This window comes from Gobius niger, assembly GCF_951799975.1.
Source record: "Gobius niger genome assembly, chromosome: 3".
Taxonomy (NCBI): Eukaryota; Metazoa; Chordata; class Actinopteri; order Gobiiformes; family Gobiidae; genus Gobius; species Gobius niger.
The window spans coordinates 1,211,122-1,225,378 of record NC_136854.1 but is presented as its reverse complement, the minus strand read 5'-3'; the positions used below and the strand labels follow the sequence as shown (position 1 = coordinate 1,225,378).

The window sequence follows — 14,257 nt, the reverse complement described above, 5'->3', positions numbered from 1 at the left end:
TCATCTACAGGTAGAAATGACTTAAATCTACTTGAATTTAGAGATTAAATCTAAAGATTGAGTGGATTTGGATAAAACCTATTCTTGCCAATGGAACAAGCACAAGTCTTTTCTTAATTCAGATTATTTTGTATAATTTCAAGTGAATAATACATATTTTTTTGCAGTAAAAGCTCATTTGTCTGATTTCCAGTGGGATTTCTGTTTGTCCCGTTGGCATTGCTCACCTCATGCCGCTCAGGACCAGGTCGAACGTGTCGTCTTTGAACGGAAGGAACTCCTCGTCGGCCAAAACGCAGCGAGACGGGATTTCAGCGTCTCGGAGCCGGCCCTGGAAACGGCACTGGGTTAGTCCAGGTTTAGTCCCGGTTTAGCCCCGGTTTAGCCCCGGTTTAGCCCCGGTTTAGTCCCCGTTTAGTCCCGGTTTAGTCCCCGTTTAGCCCCGGTTTAGCCCCGGTTTAGTCCAGGTTTAGCCCCGGTTTAGCCCCGGTTTAGTCCCGGTTTAGTCCAGGTTTAGCCCCGGTTTAGCCCCGGTTTAGCCCCGGTTTAGCCCCGGTTTAGCCTCGGTTTAGCCCCGGTTTAGCCCCGGTTTAGCCCCGGTTTAGTCCAGGTTAGCCCCGGTTTAGTCTCGGTTTAGCCCCGGTTTAGCCCAGGTTTAGTCCAGGTTTAGTCTCGGTTTAGCCCCGGTTTAGCCCCGGTTTAGCCCCGGTTTAGTCCCGGTTTAGTCCCGGTTTAGTCTCGGTTTAGCCCCGGTTTAGCCCCGGTTTAGCCCCGGTTTAGTCCAGGTTTAGCCCCGGTTTAGTCCAGGTTTAGTCCAGGTTTAGCCCCGGTTTAGCCCCGGTTTAGCCCCGGTTTAGCCCCGGTTTAGCCCCGGTTTAGCCCCGGTTTAGTCCAGGTTTAGCCCCGGTTTAGTCCCGGTTCAGTCCCGGTTTAGCCCCGGTTTAGCCCCGGTTTAGCCCCGGTTCAGTCCAGGTTTAGTCCAGGTTTAGTCCAGGTTTAGTCCAGGTTTAGTCCAGGTTTAGTCCAGGTTTAGCCCCGGTTTAGTCCAGGTTTAGTCCAGGTTTAGTACAGGTTTAGTACAGGTTTAGTCCCGGTTTAGCCCCGGTTTAGTCCAGGTTCAGCCCCGGTTTAGTCCAGGTTTAGCCCCGGTTTAGCCCCGGTTTAGTCCCGGTTTAGTCCCGGTTTAGTCCAGGTTTAGCCCCGGTTTAGCCCCGGTTTAGTCCCGGTTTAGTCCAGGTTTAGCCCCGGTTTAGCCCCGGTTTAGCCCCGGTTTAGCCCCGGTTTAGCCTCGGTTTAGCCCCGGTTTAGCCCCGGTTTAGCCCCGGTTTAGTCCAGGTTAGCCCCGGTTTAGTCTCGGTTTAGCCCCAGTTTAGCCCCGGTTTAGTCCAGGTTTAGTCTCGGTTTAGCCCCGGTTTAGCCCCGGTTTAGTCCAGGTTTAGCCCCGGTTTAGCCCCGGTTTAGCCCCGGTTTAGTCCCGGTTTAGTCTCGGTTTAGTCTCGGTTTAGCCCCGGTTTAGCCCCGGTTTAGCCCCGGTTTAGCCCCGGTTTAGTCCAGGTTTAGCCCCGGTTTAGTCCAGGTTTAGCCCCGGTTTAGCCCCGGTTTAGCCCCGGTTTAGCCCCGGTTTAGCCCCGGTTTAGCCCCGGTTTAGCCCCGGTTTAGTCCAGGTTTAGCCCCGGTTTAGTCCCGGTTCAGTCCCGGTTTAGCCCCGGTTTAGCCCCGGTTTAGCCCCGGTTCAGTCCCGGTTTAGCCCCGGTTTAGCCCCGGTTTAGCCCCGGTTCAGTCCCGGTTTAGTCCAGGTTTAGTCCAGGTTTAGTCCAGGTTTAGTCCAGGTTTAGTCCAGGTTTAGTCCAGGTTTAGTCCCGGTTTAGTCCCGGTTTAGTCCAGGTTTAGTCCCGGTTTAGCCCCGGTTTAGCCCCGGTTTAGCCCCGGTTTAGCCCCGGTTTAGTCCCGGTTTAGTCCAGATTTAGCCCCGGTTTAGTCCAGGTTTAGTCCAGGTTTAGCCCCGGTTTAGCCCCGGTTTAGCCCCGGTTTAGCCCCGGTTTAGCCCCGGTTTAGTCCAGGTTTAGCCCCGGTTTAGCCCCGGTTTAGCCCCGGTTTAGTCCAGGTTTAGCCCCGGTTTAGCCCCGGTTTAGCCCCGGTTTAGTCCAGGTTTAGTCCAGGTTTAGTCCAGGTTTAGTCCAGGTTTAGTCCAGGTTTAGTCCAGGTTTAGTCCCGGTTTAGCCCCGGTTTAGCCCCGGTTTAGCCCCGGTTTAGCCCCGGTTTAGTCCCGGTTTAGTCCAGGTTTAGCCCCGGTTTAGCCCCGGTTTAGTCCAGGTTTAGCCCCGGTTTAGTCCCGGTTTAGCCCCGGTTTAGCCCCGGTTTAGTCCAGGTTTAGTCCAGGTTTAGCCCCGGTTTAGCCCCGGTTTAGCCCCGGTTTAGCCCCGGTTTAGCCCCGGTTTAGTCCAGGTTTAGCCCCGGTTTAGCCCCGGTTTAGTTCAGGTTAGCCCCGGTTTAGCCCCGGTTTAGCCCCGGTTTAGCCCCGGTTTAGTCCCGGTTTAGCCCCGGTTTAGCCCCGGTTTAGCCCCGGTTTAGCCACGGTTTAGCCCCAGTTTAGCCCCGGTTTAGTCCAGGTTTAGCCCCGGTTTAGCCCCGGTTTAGCCCCGGTTTAGCCCCGGTTTAGTCTCGGTTTAGTCTCGGTTTAGCCCCGGTTTAGCCCCGGTTTAGCCCCGGTTTAGTCCCAGTTTAGCCCCGGTTTAGTCCAGGTTTAACCCCGGTTTAGCCCCGGTTTAGCCCCGGTTTAGCCCCGGTTTAGTCCAGGTTTAGTCCCGGTTTAGCCCCAGTTTAGCCCCGGTTTAGCCCCGGTTTAACCCCGGTTTAGCCCCGGTTTAGTCCCGGTTTAGCCCCGGTTTAGTCCAGGTTTAGCCCCGGTTTAGCCCCGGTTTAGCCCCGGTTTAGCCCCGGTTTAGCCCCAGTTTAGTCCCGGTTTAGTCCCGGTTTAGTCCAGGTTTAGCCCCGGTTTAGCCCCGGTTCAGTCCCGGTTTAGCCCCGGTTTAGTCCCGGTTTAGTCCCGGTTTAGTCCAGGTTTAGCCCCGGTTTAGCCCCGGTTTAGTCCCCGTTTAGCCCCGGTTTAGTCCAGGTTCAGCCCCGGTTTAGTCCCGGTTTAGCCCCGGTTTAGCCCCGGTTTAGCCCCGGTTTAGCCCCGGTTTAGCCCCGGTTTAGTCCCCGTTTAGCCCCGGTTTAGCCCCGGTTTAGTCCAGGTTCAGCCCCGGTTTAGTCCCGGTTTAGCCCCGGTTTAGCCCCGGTTTAGCCCCGGTTTAGCCCCGGTTTAGCCCCGGTTTAGTCCAGGTTCAGCCCCGGTTTAGCCCCGGTTTAGCCCCGGTTTAGTCCAGGTTTAGTCCAGGTTCAGCCCCGGTTTAGCCCCGGTTTAGCCCCGGTTTAGCCCCGGTTTAGTACAGGTTTAGTCCAGGTTTAGTCCAGGTTTAGCCCCAGTTTAGCCCCGGTTTAGTCCAGGTTTAGTCCCGGTTTAGTCCAGGTTTAGTCCCGGTTTAGTCCAGGTTTAGTCCAGGTTTAGTCCAGGTTTAGCCCCAGTTTAGCCCCGGTTTAGTCCAGGTTTAGTCCCGGTTTAGTCCCGGTTTAGTCCCGGTTTAGCCCCAGTTTAGCCCCAGTTTAGCCCCGGTTTAGTCCCGGTTTAGCCCCGGTTTAGCCCCGGTTTAGCCCCGGTTTAGCCCCGGTTTAGCCCCGGTTTAGCCCCGGTTTAGTCCAGGTTTAGTCCAGGTTTAGTCCAGGTTCAGCCCCGGTTTAGCCCCGGTTTAGCCCCGGTTTAGCCCCGGTTTAGTCCAGGTTCAGTCCAGGTTCAGCCCCGGTTTAGCCCCGGTTTAGCCCCGGTTTAGTCCAGGTTCAGTCCCGGTTTAGTCCCGGTTTAGTCCCGGTTTAGCCCCGGTGTAGCTCCGGTTCAGTCCTGGTTCAGTCCTGGTTCAGTCCCGGTTTAGCCCCGGTGTAGCTCCGGTTCAGTCCTGGTTCAGTCCTGGTTCAGTCCTGGTTTAGCCCCAGTTTAGCCCCAGTTTAGCCCCAGTTTAGCCCCGGTTTAGTCCAGGTTTAGCCCCGGTTTAGCCCCGGTTCAGCCCCAGTTTAGTCCCGGTTTAGCCCCGGTTTAGCCCCGGTTTAGCCCCGGTTTAGCCCCGGTTTAGCCCCGGTTTAGCCCCGGTTTAGTCCCGGTTTAGTCCCAGTTTAGCCCCAGTTTAGCCCCGGTTTAGCCCCGGTTTAGCCCCGGTTTAGCCCCGGTTTAGCCCCGGTTTAGCCCCGGTTTAGCCCCGGTTTAGCCCCGGTTTAGTCCAGGTTTAGCCCCGGTTTAGCCCCGGTTCAGTCCTGGTTCAGTCCCGGTTTAGCCCCAGTTTAGCCCCGTTTTAGCCCCGGTTAAGCCTCAGTTTAGCCCCGGTTTAGCCCCGGTTTAGCCCCGTTTTAGCCCCGGTTAAGCCTCAGTTTAGCCCCGGTTTAGCCCCGGTTTAGCCCCAGTTTAGCCCCAGTTTAGCCCCGGTTTAGCCCCGGTTAAGCCTCAGTTTAGTCCCGGTTTAGTCCCGGTTTAGTCCCGGTTTAGTCCCGGTTTAGCCCCGGTTTAGCCCCGGTTTAGTCCCGGTTTAGCCCAGGTTTAGCCCCGGTTTAGCCCCGGTTTAGCCCCGGTTTAGTCCAGGTTTAGTCCAGGTTTAGTCCAGGTTTAGCCCCAGTTTAGTCCCGGTTTAGCCCCGGTTTAGCCCCGGTTTAGCCCCGGTTTAGCCCCGGTTTAGCCCCGGTTTAGCCCCGGTTTAGCCCCGGTTTAGTCCAGGTTTAGCCCCGGTTTAGCCCCGGTTCAGTCCTGGTTCAGTCCCGGTTTAGCCCAGGTTTAGCCCCAGTTTAGCCCCGGTTTAGCCCCGGTTAAGCCTCAGTTTAGTCCCGGTTTAGTCCTGGTTTAGTCCCGGTTTAGTCCCGGTTTAGTCCCGGTTTAGCCTCAGTTTAGCCCCGGTTTAGCCCTGGTTTAGTCCCAGTGCTCACCAGACAGTTGGAGGAGACGTCCGCGAGGTAAAGCTGCTCCACCACGTCCTGAAAAACAAAGCAGCGTCAGGGAAAGTCCGTGATCTCCAGCAGAAGTTCCTCAGCGAGATCTCGGACTCACCGTGGTCAGATGCTCCGCGATGAAGCTCCGCCCACAGCCCAGGTCCAGCGCCAGAGGGAACGTCCTGCAGAGAAACCAGGGTCAGACAGGGAAAACACAGAGAGCGGATCCTGCTGGGACACTGACCGCGCCACGTCGTAGACTCTGTCGGCCACGCGAGCGCCGACCTGCACAGACACACAGAGACATGAGCTCCAGCTGGAAGACCCACAGACGCCCCCATCAGGCGCTTAAAGCGATAGAGCGTGTGGTTTCTACCTCAACCCAGAGTGAACAATGGGAGGGTTCTGTTTCTCACATTCTGCAGACACAACATGGAGTTCCTCAAGGGTCCACACTTGGGCCTCTGCTTTTTACACTGTATATAAATGATTAGGGATGCACGATAATTATCGGCATTTTGGCGCCATCCCCGATAAAGCTGATAAAAACAAATTCGGCCGATAATTCTAAGCTGAAATGACGTTGAATCTGCGGCTCCAGCTCGCTGCCTTTCTCTCGGCGCCGCTCGTCCTGCAGCCCGGAGCTGCTGCAGACTCAGGACAGCACGTTTACAGCAGCAGATACTCGCTCTCCACGGCCGACTGCACGGATTTAGCTGGAAAACACGGCCAGTTTTCCAGAGAAACAGCTGTGCAGGCGCTCACGTGAAGGAAGAGTTTTTACACTTTTTACATCGATGTAACTTCAACATTAGCACCGCAACAAAATGAGAAAAAGACGAGGAAATGCGAACCTCTGACCCGCTCACGTGAGTTACTGGAGCAGGGCGGGGCCTAAACACATGTATTATCTTAGTATTTCTGATCAAATAAACAGGACAGCCCCGCGATTAAAGCGCCATGAACGAGAGGAGTTTTACTTTGATGAAATGAGCCTCGTCACAAATGCATAAATGAGGCCAGTGCAGGAGAGTAGGGCTGCTCGATTAGAGAAAAATAATAATCACGATTATTTTAGTAATAATTGAAATCACGATTATTCAAACGATTATTTGTGGCCTTAAAAATCTTTATTTTATTTATTCATTTTTATTATTATTTTAAAAAACAACTATGGACTACATTTTCTTTGGACAATAAGAGCATTTAAAAAAAAAAATATGCTCACGTTTCTAAACTAATCCTATAGGGACACCTGCCCCCTGCTGGCCAGCCCTCACACAGCGCTAATGTTTTTATGTCAAACCAAAGCCTGAGCCTTTAGCTCGTGAAATGCGAAGGGAACAGAAACAATCATCTCAGCAGCAGGAAGTAATAAGAGTTTGTTTGAGCTGCGTTGATCTGCTCCTGAAGAAGAGTTTTAGACTTTTCTACTAAACAAAACCAGTGTCTGAGCAAAGGATGTCGAGGCTTCTGAAACAACGGTGCTTCTTTCAGCACAAGGTGAGCTCTGAACAGTGGCGTTATCTCAAGAGTTGGGTATAAAAAACATTAGTATGATGTTATTTACAGTTCTGTCAGGCTGCGCTGGTGTTTCAGCTGATCAGACGCGTCACACAAACCGCGCAGGACGGACTTTTTGTGCTTTGGATGGACGAGCGGGAGCATCCTTAATAATCGTTTGTTCTCCATTATGCTATTTTTGTGATCGTCTAGTGTAATAATCGAAATCGTAATCGAATTTCGATTAATTGCACAGCCCTACAGGAGAGTCTTGTTTTTGTGCTGTAGGATCAGATTATTAGTCAGAATCTGTCACAGATTTGGCATCACTTCTCTCTCATGTCAGAGACGCCTCTAGACTCAGTGAAATACTGTAATACTGTCTATATTCCAGTATTGTAAATATGAATTCATTAGTAAGATGTCAACATTTCTTTTGCAAAAGTCGTGTTCCATGACTCTGTTCAAATCATGTTTAGTTTAGATCCATTCATCCTGCAATCTCACATTTTCCTAACATACATAGTAATATGCAGCTTCTATATAGGCTGTGTAAATGTCTTTAAAAAATGCTTATAATGAGAAATGGACGATATCATCGTCCATCACGATGGTTCACTGTAAACATCGTCAACGACCAATTAAAGGAATAGGCCACCGTTTTTACATACTAAGATATGTTCTTACCTCACTTTAGACGTGTTAATATATCCCCGCCTGGTCTTTGTCCGTGCGCTCACACATACGCAGCCTCTCCCACATGTCACATAGCTCCAAAAAAGCTCACGATAGAAGCTACCAAGCTCTTCCACGTGTTCCCTATTTAAATAAAGTTACGTGAAGTGTTTTCATGCAAAGTATATTTACCCAGAAATGTAGCATGTCGATTTTATAAGCAAATAAAAAGGTGGACTATATTGTGAGGCGTAATGATACGAGGAGCAAAGCGTCCGCGTAGTAACTCCTAAAGACTTCCCCCGCTCACTTCCGTCAATAACCTTTAGGAGTTACTGCGCGGACGTTTTACTCCTCGTATCATTACGCCTCACAATATAGTCCCCCTTTTTATTTGCTTATAAAATTGACATGCTACATTTCTGGGTAAATATACTTCGCATGAAAACACTTCACGTAACTTTATTTAAATAGGGAACACGTGGAAGAGCTTGGTAGCTTCTATCGTGAGCTTTTTTGGAGCTATGTGACATGTGGGAGAGGCTGCGTATGTGTGAGCGCACGGACAAAGACCAGACGGGGATATATTAACTCAACTAAAGTGAGCTAAGAACATATCTTAGTATGTAAAAATGGTGGCCTATTCCTTTAAGGGAACATCGGCCAACCCTAGTAGGAAGGAAGTAGTAGTAATATTATTATTCTTTTTTTAAACAAGATGTGACACAGACGAGCAGAGTCAGACCTGCTCAGATGATGGAACTGTAAAAAACCAGAGCTTTAGAAAAAGGTGGAGACTCAAACCCAACTCATTGATTGACATGTTCCGCATGTTGAGGAGAAGGTGCTATTACTTTTGGGACTTCTGCAACTTACGTTTTTTCCGCAATCGGCCGAAATGTCGGAGATTTTTCCCATTGACTTATAATGGGGCTGCCGCAAATCCATGCTTTTCTGCACTTTTTTCTGCATTTTATGCAATTTCTGCACTTTGTGCATGTTCAGCTTCTGCAACTTGTGGGTTTTGAGAAAAAATTGGCCTTCTGCAGATTTCCAGTTTTTTTATACGAGAGTTTGAAATGTTTGCATTGGTGTGTATGGGGGAATCCAGCCAATGGGGAGACTCCAGGACTTTCAGCCATTTGTGCAGCTTCTGCCAATCAAGCCCTGAGGCCATTTCAACAGTTTGACCAGTTTATGGAATATAAAAGTTTATGCAACATTAACCCATTCATGCATTTTACCACTTTATGCAAATTTGATTATGCAATTTGAAGAGTTTATGCAATTTCTGAATTTGCTTCCCGCATTTCCGCAATCAATCGCAATGGTGCAGCCATTGCATTTCTAGTTATATTTATACACTTGTATTTTGCTTGGTAAAGTTATACACTTTAGGCAGAACTGTGAACTGTTACAGTGAGTTCTTGTCACAAAATAAAGTGCAAATATATATATACAATTATCGGTGTCATTATCGGTTATCGGTTCAAATTGGCATCATCGTGCATCCCTATAAATGATAATTCAAAGATACTATAATTCATCAGCTCTGTGTTTTGGACGGTGTGGATCACGGAGCTTCACAAGTGTTGATTCCTGACCTCTTCTCGGACGTACTCGAACTGCTCGGCGTTGCTGAGAGACGCCGCCCAGTCCCTCTGTCTGCGCTTCATCTGACGGTCAAACACGTTCACGCCGGACCCAGAGCCGGACTGAGCCGAGCGAGACCTGGCCTGGACCTGGACTCTGGAGCCGAGACACGAGCGAACAGCTGTCGAGAGGAAACAGACGAAAGTGTAGTTACTTAAAGGATGTTACGCTGAGAAAATGGCTTCGTATTATTATTGCTGTGACGACCTAATGACGTCGTGTCCTTGGGCAAGACACTTCACCCTCCGTCAAAGAATTATAGCAACTTAGAACCCCCTACATATAATATGAACAATGCTACTATTTGTTTAACCCCTTAACTCCCACCTGAACCGAGCACATTTTCTCCAGTTTGGCTTTACCCCAATCCAAAAGCTTCTGGAAAAAAGGTGTGAAAATAGCAACAAAACTGACGAAAACAATGATGGAAATGTGAAAAAAAATTGATAAAAATTGACAAAAAAATTACAAACAAATTACTAAAAATTACTAAAAAATTACAAAAAAAATGACAAAAATTTGATAAAAATTGATGAAAAAATTACTAAAAAATTACTAAAAATTACACACACAAAAAAATGACGAATTTTTTTTACAAAGATTAATAAAAAATGACGAAAAAATGAAGAAAAAAATTACAAAAAATTTATAAAAAATGACAAAAATGTGACAAAAAATGACAAAAAAAAAGACAACAATTGGATAAAAAATGACAAATGTGACAAAAAATTATAAAAAATGACAGAAAAAGGGGAAAAAAATGACAAAAAAAAGACAAAAAAATTACAAAAAAAAAGACGAAAAAAATGACGAAAAAATTACAAAAAATTACAAAAAAAATTTAAAAAAAAAGACGAAAAAATGAAAAAAAAAAAAGACAATAATTTTTTTTTTTAAATGATTAAAAAATGACAAAAAAGTTACAAAAATGAGTTGAATATCCAGCAAGAAAATGATGGAAAAAAAATCTGCTGACGTGAGGAAAAAGATCCTCTCGGTTCAGGCGGGAGTTAGAGGTTCATTATTTATTTTTGTTTGGGGGGGGGGGGGCTCAGCCTGCATCTAAACGGAAAAACGACCTTGCGATCAAGCAAAAACTTGCGCACCTCCCGCTATAAACATTCGACATTGTAAAATGTGTTGCCGCCCCAGAAATGATCCCTGACCCTGCTTGCTACCCCGTGATTTCATTACTAGATCTAGATCCGCCCCAATTGCTAATGGCAAAGATTTAGATGTAAACAAAGAATCAGATTTAATGATGTTTAGTGCCAATTTCACCAATTTTTTTTTAAACCAGCATTTTAAAACATATGAAAATGTCTGTAAATATCAAAATAATGTATTTATGTTAAACTGTTTTTACACAAGATCCACCAAAGGAAAAAGAGGCACATCTTCCCCCACTTTATATAACCAGGGGAGTTTATAAGGCAGCACAAAGTAAAATGTTGAGCTTTTAGATGTTATTTTAAAGCACAAATACTATGTTTTTAACGCCATCAAACAGAGGAATGATGGAAATGTGAATATTCCAAAGGACGAGAAACTCCTTAGTAAAACATGTAATAAAAAAACTGCAAATAAAGTAATTTAGAAAATGATTTCGTGCTTTAGGTGAATTCATGCAGGAAAAACAGGTGAGCCATGCCAGTATATTCCAGGATATTTACATTTAAGGCCAGTTTGACTCGTATCGAATGGTAGTAATGACCTGTACCATTGTCGTTTGTACCCCGGGTCTCGCTCACCTGTCCCCGGGTCTTAGACTCACCTGTCCCCCGGTCTCAGACTCACCTGTCCCCGGCTCGGTGCTCCTCCAGAGCCGCTGCAGGAGCCTCAGGGCCGGTCCGCAGCTCATCATGGTCCCGGTTCGTCCTCAAAGTCCTCCCTGTTATCACACTCTGGCGCAACGAGCCGCCATTTTGGATATTCGCGCTGCGGTTTGTCCCTCCGCGCTGTCCGTACCCCGGAAGTGAGTGTAAACACGTGCACAGGAGCAGCAACACGGCGGTAAATATCTGTTTTTACTGGATTCTAAACGTTTCACTGACGGACAGAGGCTTTAGTTTCCCCACAGGCCGCGCTCAGACGGAAACACTTATATTAGTTTATAATTCTGAGGAAAAGAGAAGGATTTGTGACGTTTTACCCGCGGAGGGAAATGTAAACAAGACAAAACTAAACAGATTAAACTAGAATTAAGACGTGACGCGAGAAAAAACAGACTGAAAACAAAACATTTTCTGCTTTGGAAGTTCTTGTGTGAAAATAAAATCAGGATATATCCGTTCAGAGACGTTTGATGATGTTTTGTATCTGATTATATACTCTGGAACATGTGGTTTAAATACAGGAGAAAACTTTACTTTTAAACTGAGATATTTTAAATAAGCATGTTGTATTTCTGGTCACGTGCTCCACTTGCAGGTTGTTTATTTATTACATGTGTTGATTTCCATATTTGTATCATCCTGTTGTAATACTTCAATATAACCTGAACCTCCTTAACCCCTTAACTCCCACCTGAACCGAGCACTTTTTCTCCAGTTTGGCTTTACCCAAATCAAAAAGCTTATTGGGAAAAAACACCAAAACAGCCACAAAAAATGAGAAGAAAACAAGGATGTAAACTAGGGCTGCAACTAACGATTATTTTGTAGTAGATTAATCTATCGACTATTTTTTACGATTAATCGAAAACTTTTATTTTTTGTATTTTTTATCACATAAGTGTCACAAAAGTGGATCCGCTTGAGGACGTGTTGATGGAGTAAACGTAAAGTAAATGTTTGTTGGAGGCTCTTGGTGCTAATTCTGCTTCTGATTGGATGAGACACAAACAGATAATCATGAAATTTACAATGTACAAAGTGAACTACATACACAAAACAAAACAAAGTAGGTTTTCATCAAAAATACTACATTAATCGATTACTATAATTGTTGTCAACTATTTCAATAATCGATTAGTTGTAGATTAATCGATTAGTTGTTTCAGCCCTAATGTAAACTCAACAAAGATGTGACAAAAACTCAACAAAAAAAATGACAAAAATTCAACAAAAAAATGACAAAAATTCAACAAAAAAATGACAAAAATTCAATAAAAATGTGACAAAAACTCAACAAAACAATGACAAAAACTCAACAAAACAATGACAAAAACTCAACAAAAAAAATGACAAAAATTCAACAAAAAAATGACAAAAATTCAACAAAAAAATGACAAAAATTCAATAAAAATGTGACAAAAACTCAACAAAACAATGACAAAAATTCCCAAAAAAAAAGACAAAAAATTCCCAAAAAAAAAGACAAAAACTCAACAAAAAAATGACAAAAACTCAACAAAAAAATGACAAAAACTCAACAAAAAAGTGACAAAAATTCAACAAAAAAATGACAAAAACTCAACAAAAAAGTGACAAAAACTCAACAAAAAAGTGACAAAAACTCAACAAAAAAATGACAAAAAATCAACAAAAAAATGACAAAAACGCAACAAAACAATGACAAAAACTCAACAAAAAAAAGACAAAAATTCAACAAAAAAAAGACAAAAATTCAACAGAAAAAAGACAAAAATTCAACAAAAAAATGACAAAAACTCAACAAAAAAAAAGACAAAAATTCAACAAAAATGTGACAAAAACTCAACACAAAAAAGACAAAAATTCAACACAAAAAAGACAAAAATTCAACACAAAAAAGACAAAAATTCAACAAAAAAAAGACAAAAATTCAACAAAAATGTGACAAAAACTCAACAAAAAAAAGACAAAAATTCAACAAAAAAAAGACAAAAATTCAACAAAAATGTGACAAAAACTCAACAAAAAAAAGACAAAAACTCAACAAAAAAATGACAAAAAATCAACAAAAAAATGACAAAAATTCAACAAAAAAATGACAAAAACGCAACAAAACAATGACAAAAACTCAACAAAAAAAAGACAAAAATTCAACAAAAAAAAGACAAAAATTCAACAAAAATGTGACAAAAACTCAACAAAAAAAAGACAAAAATTCAACAACAAAAAAGACAAAAATTCAACAAAAAAATGACAAAAACTCAACAAAAAAAAAGACAAAAATTCAACAAAAAAAGACAAAAATTCAACAAAAATGTGACAAAAACTCAACACAAAAAAGACAAAAATTCAACAAAAAAAAGACAAAAATTCAACAAAAAAATGACAAAAACTCAACAAAAAAAATGACAAAAATTCAACAAAAAAAAGACAAAAATTCAACAAAAATGTGACAAAAACTCAACAAAAAAAAGACAAAAATTCAACAAAAAAAAGACAAAAATTCAACAAAAATGTGACAAAAACTCAACAAAAAAAAGACAAAAATTCAACAAAAAAAAAGACAAAAATTCAACAAAAATGTGACAAAAACTCAACAAAAAAAAGACAAAAATTCAACAAAAAAAAGACAAAAATTCAACAAAAAAATGACAAAAAATCAACAAAAAAATGACAAAAATTCAACAAAAAAATGACAAAAACGCAACAAAACAATGACAAAAATTCAACAAAAAAAAGACAAAAATTCAACAAAAAAAAGACAAAAATTCAACAAAAAAAAGACAAAAATTCAACAAAAAAATGACAAAAACTCAACAAAAAAAAGACAAAAATTCAACAAAAAAAAGACAAAAATTCAACAAAAATGTGACAAAAACTCAACACAAAAAAGACAAAAATTCAACAAAAAAATGACAAAAACTCAACAAAAAAAAAGACAAAAATTCAACAAAAAAAAGACAAAAATTCAACAAAAATGTGACAAAAACTCAACAAAAAAAAGACAAAAATTCAACAAAAAAAAGACAAAAATTCAACAAAAATGTGACAAAAACTCAACAAAAAAAAGACAAAAATTCAACAAAAAAAAAGACAAAAATTCAACAAAAAAATGACAAAAACTCAACAAAAAAAAAGAGAAAAATTAAACAAAAAAAAAGACAAAAATTCAACAAAAATGTGACAAAAACTCAACAAAACAATGACAAAAACTCAACAAAAAAATGACAAAAATTCAACAAAAACTCAACAAAAAAAAAGACAAAAATTCAACAATGTGACAAAAATGAAAAAATAAATAAGAAAAAAACATACAAAAGGTGACTCAACACAGCAACAACGCGAAGAAAAAGATCAGTTTTGTGGGTCTTAGCTTTCAAATGAGGTGTAACACAGGCCTATATAATGGCCAAAGAGGACAGAATGCATTTGGTTTAGGCGGAAACCTCCACCTGAACCGAGCACATTTTCTCCAGATTTACCCAAATCTGAAAGCTTCTTGACCGGAGAGTTTACAGCCTATAGGCCAGGGGAACACCGCATTTGAAAGCTAAGACTCCCCTGTTGACTCTTTAATGACGTGTTTGTTTGTCTCAGTGTCCGAG

At 43.1% G+C, this 14,257-nt stretch overlaps 1 protein-coding gene across 1 annotated transcript in view; it reads right to left on the bottom strand.

Annotated features, from left to right (window-relative positions):
* The window catches only part of ndufaf5 (NADH:ubiquinone oxidoreductase complex assembly factor 5), a 29,762-nt gene extending 18,977 nt beyond the window's left edge, over window positions 1-10,785 (bottom strand). Inside the window, exons 1-6 of the mRNA XM_079554107.1 lie at window positions 10,636-10,785; window positions 8,790-8,959; window positions 5,252-5,292; window positions 5,126-5,189; window positions 5,005-5,052; window positions 228-331 (exon numbers count right to left, since the gene is read on the bottom strand). Coding sequence (XP_079410233.1) covers window positions 228-331; window positions 5,005-5,052; window positions 5,126-5,189; window positions 5,252-5,292; window positions 8,790-8,959; window positions 10,636-10,702 — 494 coding nt within the window. The 5' untranslated portion in view covers window positions 10,703-10,785. The remainder of the gene's footprint in view (window positions 1-227; window positions 332-5,004; window positions 5,053-5,125; window positions 5,190-5,251; window positions 5,293-8,789; window positions 8,960-10,635) is intronic.
* Window positions 10,786-14,257: the final 3,472 nt, after the last annotated feature.